At 44.2% G+C, this 8,604-nt stretch overlaps 1 protein-coding gene across 7 annotated transcripts; it reads right to left on the bottom strand.

Annotated features, from left to right (window-relative positions):
- Nucleotides 1-514: 514 nt before the first annotated feature.
- On the bottom strand, nt 515-3,774 carry LOC126990668 (titin-like). 7 transcript variants are annotated; one of them, XM_050849352.1, is made up of 2 exons: nt 2,947-3,774; nt 515-2,469 (listed from the first exon to the last, which is right to left on the bottom strand). In XM_050849352.1, the coding sequence occupies exons 1-2, from the start codon at nt 3,742-3,744 to the stop codon at nt 592-594; spliced, it is 2,676 nt and encodes an 891-aa protein (XP_050705309.1). In that variant the 5' UTR covers nt 3,745-3,774; the 3' UTR covers nt 515-591. The 7 variants fall into 7 exon arrangements, with proteins under 7 accessions (XP_050705309.1, XP_050705306.1, XP_050705308.1 ...); XM_050849349.1 differs by having other exon boundaries at nt 515-2,787; XM_050849351.1 differs by having other exon boundaries at nt 2,788-3,774.
- Between the last annotated feature and the right edge of the window lie 4,830 nt (nt 3,775-8,604).

The following is an 8,604-nucleotide window of genomic DNA, read 5'->3' on the forward strand; positions in this document are numbered from 1 at the left end:
CTACTACTACTACTACTACTACTACTACTACTACTACTACTACTACTACTACTACTACTACTACTACTACTACTACTACTACTACTACTACTACTACTACTACTACTACTGCTACTACTACTACTACTACTACTACTACTACTACTACTACTACTACTACTACTACTACTACTACTACTACTACTACTACTAAGAATAATTATAACAATAATGATGATAATAATAATAATAATAAATAATTATAACAATAAAAAAATTATAATGAATACAATGAAATAATAAATATACATTAATAAAAATATTAAAAAAATCATACATTATTTGTTGTAATACCTATAAGATGTAAAAGAGCCGGATAGGTCATGTAGTAATGTCTTTAAGCTGAATAAATCAAGATTCAGTAGACTTAGGCAAGAACTGGTTTACGATCAGAGTTGTGGATGAGTGGAACAGCCTTGGCAGTCATATTTTGTGTGCCAATACAGTTACGTTAGATTTAGTTCGGTGAGGTTCAATGAAATAGATAAGAGAAACAGCAACCTGGTATCACTACTCTGTTGTAATTGCTTTCTTTACAACAGGAGCAATTCTTTAAACTACTCCTTCCTCCCTCTTTGGAATGGAAACTACGCTTTCGTTGACAGAGGGGGCACCCTTCTCAACAACCCTCCGTTGACTGACAACTCTTTCTTCTGTTACTGTCTGAGTTGTCACAACGGGAACCTTTTCCTCTGTTTCAACAACAGGGACTTCTTCGTTCCCTTTAGAAACAGTGACAGTCTCTTCTGTCGCCGGAGGATGAATCTTTTCAACAACTGTCTGATTTGTCACAGCGGGAACCTTTTCCTCTGTTTCAACAACAGGGACTTCTTCGTTCCCTTTAGAAACAGTGACAATCTCTTCTGTCGCCGGAGGATGAATCTTTTCAACAACTGTCTGATTTGTCACAGCGGGAACCTTTTCCTCTGTTACAACAACAGGGACTTCTTCGTTCCCTTTAGGAACAGTGACAATCTCTTCTGTAGCCGTAGGGGCAGCCTGTTCAATAGCCCTTTCTTGTGGGGCATTCTGCTCAATAACCCTTTCTTGTGGGGCATTCTGCTCAATAGCCCTTTCTTGTGGGGCATTCTGCTCAATAGCCCTTTCTTGTGGGGCATTCTGCTCAATAACCCTTTCTTGTGGGGCATTCTGCTCAATAACCCTTTCTTGTGGGGCATTCTGCTCAATAGCCCTTTCTTGTGGGGCATTCTGCTCAATAACCCTTTCTTGTGGGGCATTCTGCTCAATAACCCTTTCTTGTGGGGCATTCTGCTCAACAGCCCTTTCTTGTGGGGCATTCTGCTCAATGACCCTTTCTTGTGGGACATTCTGCTCAATAGCCCTTTCTTGTGGGGCATTCTGCTCAATATCCCTTTCTTGTGGGGCATTCTGCTCAATAGCCCTTTCTTGTGGGGCATTCTGCTCAATAGCCCTTTCTTGTGGGGCATTCTGCTCAATAACCCTTTCTTGTGGGGCATTCTGCTCAATAGCCCTTTCTTGTGGGGCATTCTGCTCAATAGCCCTTTCTTGTGGGGCATTCTGCTCAATAACCCTTTCTTGTGGGGCATTCTGCTCAATAACCCTTTCTTGTGGGGCATTCTGCTCAATAGCCCTTTCTTGTGGGGCATTCTGCTCAATAGCCCTTTCTTGTGGGGCATTCTGCTCAATAACCCTTTCTTGTGGGGCATTCTGCTCAATAACCCTTTCTTGTGGGGCATTCTGCTCAATAACCCTTTCTTGTGGGGCATTCTGCTCAATAACCCTTTCTTGTGGGGCATTCTGCTCAATAACCCTTTCTTGTGGGACATTCTGCTCAATAACCCTTTCTTGTGTCACAACAGGAACTTTTTCTTCCGTCGGCGATGGGGCAACTTTTTCAACAACCTCCTGTTGAGGGACTACCGGGACTTCTCCTTCTGTCACCGAGGGGATAATCTTTTCAACAACCTTCTTCTCTTCTGCCACAACAGGGACTTCTTCTTGCTCCTTAGAGACGCTTACGATCTCCTCTGTCACCGAAGGGGCAGCCTGCTCAACAACCTTCTCTTTTGTCTCAACGGGGACTTCCCCTTCCGTCACCGTAGGATGAATCTTTTCGGCAACCATCGCCGGCGTCACAGCAGGGACTATCTTTTCAACGACGTTACCTTCTTGAATGACAGGGGCAGCACTTGGTTCTTTTACGACGCATGGGCTACGCGTAGCATTTGTTTCTTCAGCCTTTTCTTTTTCTTCCTTAATCTTGTTTTTCACGTCATCAACTTGGTGTTTCAAGTCTTCAATTGTTTCATTAAGATGTTTTTCGTTACGAACCTCTTTGATGTCGCTATCACACACATTCTTTTCGACTTCTTTTTGAATTACAGTTTCTTTCTCGACATCTTTTCCATCATCCTTTTCTGTAACGTTCTTCCTTTCCACAGATGTCACCTTGGTGCTTTCCTGTGGAGAAAGCTGTTCTTTCTTCTCTTTAACTAACACTTCATTCGTTATATTGCCGGGCAGAATTTCCTTTATTTCTTCTGTTAGTTCTACTTTCTCAAGTCCATCATCCTTCTCTGTAACGTTCTTCCTTTCCACAGATGTCACAATAGTGCTTTCCTGTGGAGAAAGCTGTTCCTTCTTCTCTTTAACTAACACTTCATTCGTTATATTGCCGGGCAGAATCTCCTTTATTTCCTCTGATCGTTCTACTTTCTCAAGTCCGTCATCCTTCTCTGTAACGTTCTTCCTTTCCACAGATGTCACCTTGGTGCTTTCCTGTGGAGAAAGCTGTTCCTTCTTCTCTTTAACTAACACTTCATTCGTTATATTGCCGGGCAGAATCTCCTTTATTTCCTCTGTCAGTTCTACTTTCTCAAGTCCATCATCCTTCTCTGTAACGTTCTTCCTTTCCACAGATGTCACCTTGGTGCTTTCCTGTGGAGAAAGCTGTTCTTCTTTCTCTTTAACTAACACTTCATTCGTTATATTGCCGGCCAGAATCTCCTTTATTTCCTCTGTTAGTTCTGCTTTCTGAGGTCCGTCGCTCTTTCCTGAGGCATCATGTTTTAACTCGGTTTTGTTTTCACCTTTGTCGTCCGCCCCTACTTTTGGACCGATAAGATTTGCGTCTTCATTGTCCCGCGGCTTTTCCTCAGTCGTATTGGTGGGAGGTTGTACTATCAATTCCTTCTTCATAACAACTTCCTCCTTTACTTCATTGCCCTCTTCGTCCAATACCTTTTTAACGTCCACTGTTCGTGCTATGGTCCCATTATCTGGAGTCTGTCCCGTCATGGTTTCACTTTCGGTCACAGATTTTTCACCACTTTGTTTACCGTCCTCATCTATATCGACCGTGGTTTCCGAAGTCTTTGTTACAGTTCCGTTGGGCACTGCGGCAGTCTCCGTCATCTTCTCAACAACTGTCTTTTTCCCGGTTTCATGTCCCATTTCATCGGTGTTATTAAAGACGTTCCTTTCTACGGTCTTAATTGTGCCGTTCGGAGCGATTCCCAGTCTTGTCAATATCAGATTCATCACATCTGGTGAATCTTGGAGTCCCTCCTCGTAAATTTTTCTGTACTCCCTCAGTGCGGCCTGCACCAGGGCAGCACACCGGGTCTCCTTCTCCGGGAGCCCCCGGAGCCCCGCGTCCCCAGTGGTGTCGGCGAGGGGGCCCAGCCCCAGCACGATGACCGTCCAGAACACAAGAAGATTCATAATTGTTGAGTGAACGTTTATGAAATTAAGAAGACTTGCGGTTGTGTGGCAGAAAACCGCTCTGGGATTGAAAACAGAATGGCCTCCGGAACACAGACCGGGCATGGAAAATAATCCTCTCGGGTCTTCCTCCGTTACAGGAACACACACACGACGGCGAGGAATTGGGATGTAAAGTCTGGTGTGTGTGTGTGTGTGTGTGTGTGTGTGTGTGTGTGTGTGTGTGTGTGTGTGTTAGGGAGGATGCGAGGCTCAGGGGTCCGTTACAAGGATGTTTAACGTCACATCACTTGGAACTCCTCCGTTTCCCCTTCCTTCCCGCTCATCATTGCCTCCCTCCCCCCTTTCTCTCTCTCTCTCTCTCTCTCTCTCTCTCTCTCTCTCTCTCTCTCTCTCTCTCTCTCTCTCTCTCTCTCTCTCTCTCTCTCTCCATTTCGTTCACCAAATGTCCCCAGCACCAAGAGGATCGTCCCAACAGCAAAGAGCTTCATTGCTGTAATCTGAGGTTTGAAAGTTTTTGAAATCCTCATCAGTTCTTTTTGTTTATTATTTCAGGTTATGTTCGATTAAGTTTGATTGGATTGATTAAGTTCAAATGTTTACTATAAATACGTGTGATACGCTTCAGTGACTGATATCGTCACTGAGGGCGGAGTAACCTCAACATTCCTCGAAAAACAACACAAACAAAGCCCTTTACTCACTAACAACGACCCAAGGGCGCGGCGTGTTGACTTATTGCCTCATCTCGACCAAAGGGATCGGAGCATAGCCGCTGTACACTATTAAAACATGAACAGTGAGGTATCGGGGCCGTGACGTCATCCCTGCCTGGCTCAGAGCGGCGCGCGTCGTCCCAGCGGTAGGGTGGTTCCTTGAGTGACTGCGACTGTGTGTACGTGTTTGTGTATGTGTGTGTGTGTGTGTGTGTGTGTGTATGTGCCCGGCGGTGTTGCGTGTATACCTTGTGGTGATCAGAAGGGTGGAGGCGGCCAGGACACTACGATGAAGGTGAGCGTTTAAAAGTTAGTCGTGTTTCTTGTAAGTAGGAACGTGAGGTCATAGATTGAAGGTGAAGCACTGGATGTGTGTGTGTGTGTGTGTGTGTGTGTGTGTGTGTGTGTGTGTGTGTGTGTGTGTGTGTGTGTGTGTGTGTGTCCTCAGATGACACTCCTCTAAGCAGGTCTGGGCGTGAGAGACTTTGGAGTCTTTGTAAGCGCTGACCTCCGTCCTAGGGCTCAATGCATTCAGGCTAAAAATCGAGCGAACAGAGTACTGGGTTTCATCTCAAGGAGCGTAAGCAATAGGAGCGCTGAAGTCATTCTCAAACTTTACTTAGCATTAGTTAGACGTCATCTCGATTATACGGTTCAGTTCTGGTCCCCCTACTATAGAATGGATATCAAGATGTTAGAATCTGTACAGAGGAGGATGACAAAGATGATTCAGGGGGTGAGAAACTTGCCGTATGTGGACAGACTGAAGCATTTAAATTTACACTCTCTAGAAAGGCGAAGGTTGCGCGGAGACCTGATCGAGGTTTATAAATGGATGAAGGACTTTAATAAAGGGGAGGTCAATAAAGTTTTGGTTATTAAAGAACCAGGTAGGACACGTAGCAATGGATTTAAGTTAGATGAATTCAGATTCAACAAAGACATCGGCAAGAATTGGTTTATCAATAGAGTGGTGGATAAATGGAATAGACTTGGCAGTCATGTTGTGGGTGCCAATACCATAGATACATTCAAGAAGAGGTTAGATAAATTCATTGATAGTAAGGTAAGGTGGGGTTAGGATTACAGGAGCTGCCTTGTGTGGGCCAACCGGCCTCTTGAGGACTCCTTACGTTCTTATGTTCTTATGTTCTTAAAACAAAACAAAAAGTCCACCAAAACAAAAAAAGTCCACCGAAACAAAAAATCTCACGAAAAACAAAAAAGTCCACCAAAACAAAAAAGTCCACCAAAACAAAAAAGTCCACCAAAACAAAAAAGTCCACCAAAACAAAAAAGTCCACCAAAACAAAAAAGTCCACCAAAACAAAAAAAGTCCACCAAAACAAAAAAGTCCACCAAAACAAAAAAGTCCACCAAAACAAAAAAGTCCACCAAAACAAAAAAGTCCACCAAAACAAAAAAGTCCACCAAAATAAAAAAGTCCACCAAAACAAAGAAGTCCACCAAAACAAAAAAGGCCAATAAAAAAAAGGCCACCAAAACAAAAAAAAATCCACCAAAACAAAAAAGTCCACCAAAACAAAAAAGTCCACCAAAACAAAACAAAATCCACCAAAACAAAAAAGTCCACCAAAACAAAAAAGTCCACCAAAACTAAATAGTTTACCAAAACAAAAAAAAAACAAAAAAAATCATAAGACCTAAATCACTAAAGCAAGTCGCCTCGTCATAAGCCACTCTGACTCTCTGCTGCCTGCTATTCCACGTGTACTTGCTTTCTCTTCCTCCTCCTCCTCCTCCTCCTCCTCCTCTTCCTCCTCCTCCTCCTCTTTGTTACCCTAAGAGAGGCCACATTTTTACACGAAATTTGTACTCTCATTTCCAGGCACCAGGAAGGCCACACAACTTGACCAAAGGAGGAAGGGAAGGGGGAAGGGAAGGGGGGAAAGAAGGGAGGGAGAAGGGAGAGAAAGGAGGAGAAGGGGAAGGAGGTGGGAGGAAGAGTTTATGGTGAAGCCTAGAGTGTTGGGGAAAGGAAGAGGATAGGAAGGAAAAGAGAGAAGGGGAAGAGAGGGGGAGACGAAATGAAGGGAAGGGGGTGGAGGAGAAGAAAGGAAGGGTAGGAAAGGGAAGAGGAAGAGGGAAGATAGAGGCTGAGTTCAAAGAGAGAGAGAGAGAGAGAGAGAGAGAGAGAGAGAATGTGACAAGGAGAGAGCCTAGTTTACGGAACTGGAAGAGAATGGTGTAGAAGAGGAGGAGGAGGAGGAAGAGACTTAAAATTGCAAAAAAAGTAACGGGAAATATGTTTGTTAAATGTGGTAGAAAGGGTAAAGGAGGAGGAGGAGGAGGAGGAGGAGGATACCTGAATATTTTGTGATGTAGCTTCTATAATAATAATAATAATAATAATAATAATAATAATAATAATAATAATAATAATAATAATAATAATAATAATAATAATAATAATGAAAAAAAAACAAGAAGAAGAAGAAAAAGAAGAAGAAGAAGAAGAAGAATGGGGAGGCGGTGGCTGAACAGATAGCAAGACGGCCCCGCGTTCAGGAGGACGCGAGTTCAATCCCCGACCGGTGCCACCAAGCTGGGATTTTTCACCCGCCGCCGAGTGGCTTAAAACTACCCACATGCTGTCCAGAAGACCACCTATCAACCCGGACTCTAGATTCTAGGATTAAAGATGAGCTCCGGGAGGGCAGCATGAGCCAATGCAAGATGGCGCCACTATAAACACTCGTCTGCGCCAGAACGGGCTGGGCCGACCATCAGGCCCCACCAGGAAGAAGCCTTGGACCGACCATCAGGATCCACCGGGAAGAAGCCTACCGGCGGAATATGCCAAGACGTAAAAAAAGAAAAAAAGAAATAAAAAAAATGAAGAAAAAGAAGAAGAAGAAGAAGAAAGAAGCGAATAAAACTTCCCGAGGTAGGCAATAGTTTCGAGAGGACAAAGCGGAAAAGAAAAAGTGAAAATAAGAGAGGATAAAAGGGTGACGCCAAAGGAAAGGCGGACGAGGAAAGAAAGAAATAAAAGGCAAAAAAAAGAGAAGCAGTAACTAAAAAAAAAAGGAAGAACAAGAAAAGGGCGAGGAAAATCCAATTAACAAAAGGAAGAGGATGATGATGATGATGATGATGATGATGGCGAGAAGAAGATGAAGAAGTGGAAGAAAAAGAGGAGGAAATTTGAAAAGGAAAAAGATGAAGAGGAAAAAGAGGTCGTCAAGTTCAGAGGAGCAAATTTACATTGACTACCACAAGCAAGGAGGAGGAGGAGGAGGAGGAAAGCAGTAAGAGGAGGAAAAGAAAAAAACACGAGGAGGAAGAACAGGAAAAAGAAGAAACAGGAAAAGTAAAAGGAAGAGGAACAGGAACAAGAAGGAGGAGGAGGAGGAGGAGGAGGAGGAGAAGATAAAAGAAAAAAAACAGGAGAGAGGAGGAGGAGGAACAGGAAAGATAAGATTTTGACAGGGAAACAGGAACAGGAAAAGGAAGAGGAAGAGGAAGAGGAGGAGGAGGAGGAGGAGGAGGAGGAGGAGGAGGAGGAGGAGGAGGAGGAGGAGAAGATAAAAGAAAAAACACAGGAGAGGAGGAGGAGGAACAGGAACAGGAACAGGGAGAGGAAGAGGAAGAGGAGGAGGAGGAGGAGGAGGAAGAGGAGAAGATAAAAGAAAAAACACAGGAGAGGAGGAGGAGGAGGAGGAGGAGGAGATAAAAGAAAAAACACAGGAGAGGAGGAGGAGGAACAGGAACAGAACAGGGAGAGGAAGAAGAAGAGGAGGAGGAGGAGGAGGAGGAGGAGCAAGATGTGTTAGCGTTGTTGGTTGCGGTACAGGAATTCTTCGCGGCCAGACAAAAGGAAGTAGAGGCCGTGTCATTTGCATGCGCGCGTTTGATCGCTCCTCGTGCACCTCGCGGCCTCAGACATGCAAATAAGGCAACAGATGGCGCCACGCTCCACTACTTCCTACTGTTATTGTGTGTTGAGGCTCCGGTACCCAGCACTAGCCTAAACTTCAATGCGCTCTCTCTCTCTCTCTCTCTCTCTCTCTCTCTCTCTCTCTACTTCGATTAAAAAGCAAGAGGAAGAGTGCTGGCTGGTCCATTTTTTTCTTTCAATAGGCTACATAACATGACGAACCTTTAGCTCCAATGGCTTACG

The sequence above is a fragment of the Eriocheir sinensis genome, unplaced genomic scaffold, assembly GCF_024679095.1.
Source record: "Eriocheir sinensis breed Jianghai 21 unplaced genomic scaffold, ASM2467909v1 Scaffold1881, whole genome shotgun sequence".
NCBI lineage: Eukaryota > Metazoa > Arthropoda > Malacostraca > Decapoda > Varunidae > Eriocheir > Eriocheir sinensis.

Bases quoted from the DNA above. Each gene is read 5' to 3' on its own strand.
- LOC126990668 (XM_050849346.1), bottom strand. From the start codon at position 3,744: ATGAATCTTCTTGTGTTCTGGACGGTCATCGTGCTGGGGCTGGGCCCC. The intron at 841-957 runs GTTCCCGCTGTG...ACAGAGGAAAAG, and splicing joins TTGTTGTAACAGAGGAAAAG to GTTCCCGCTGTGACAAATCA.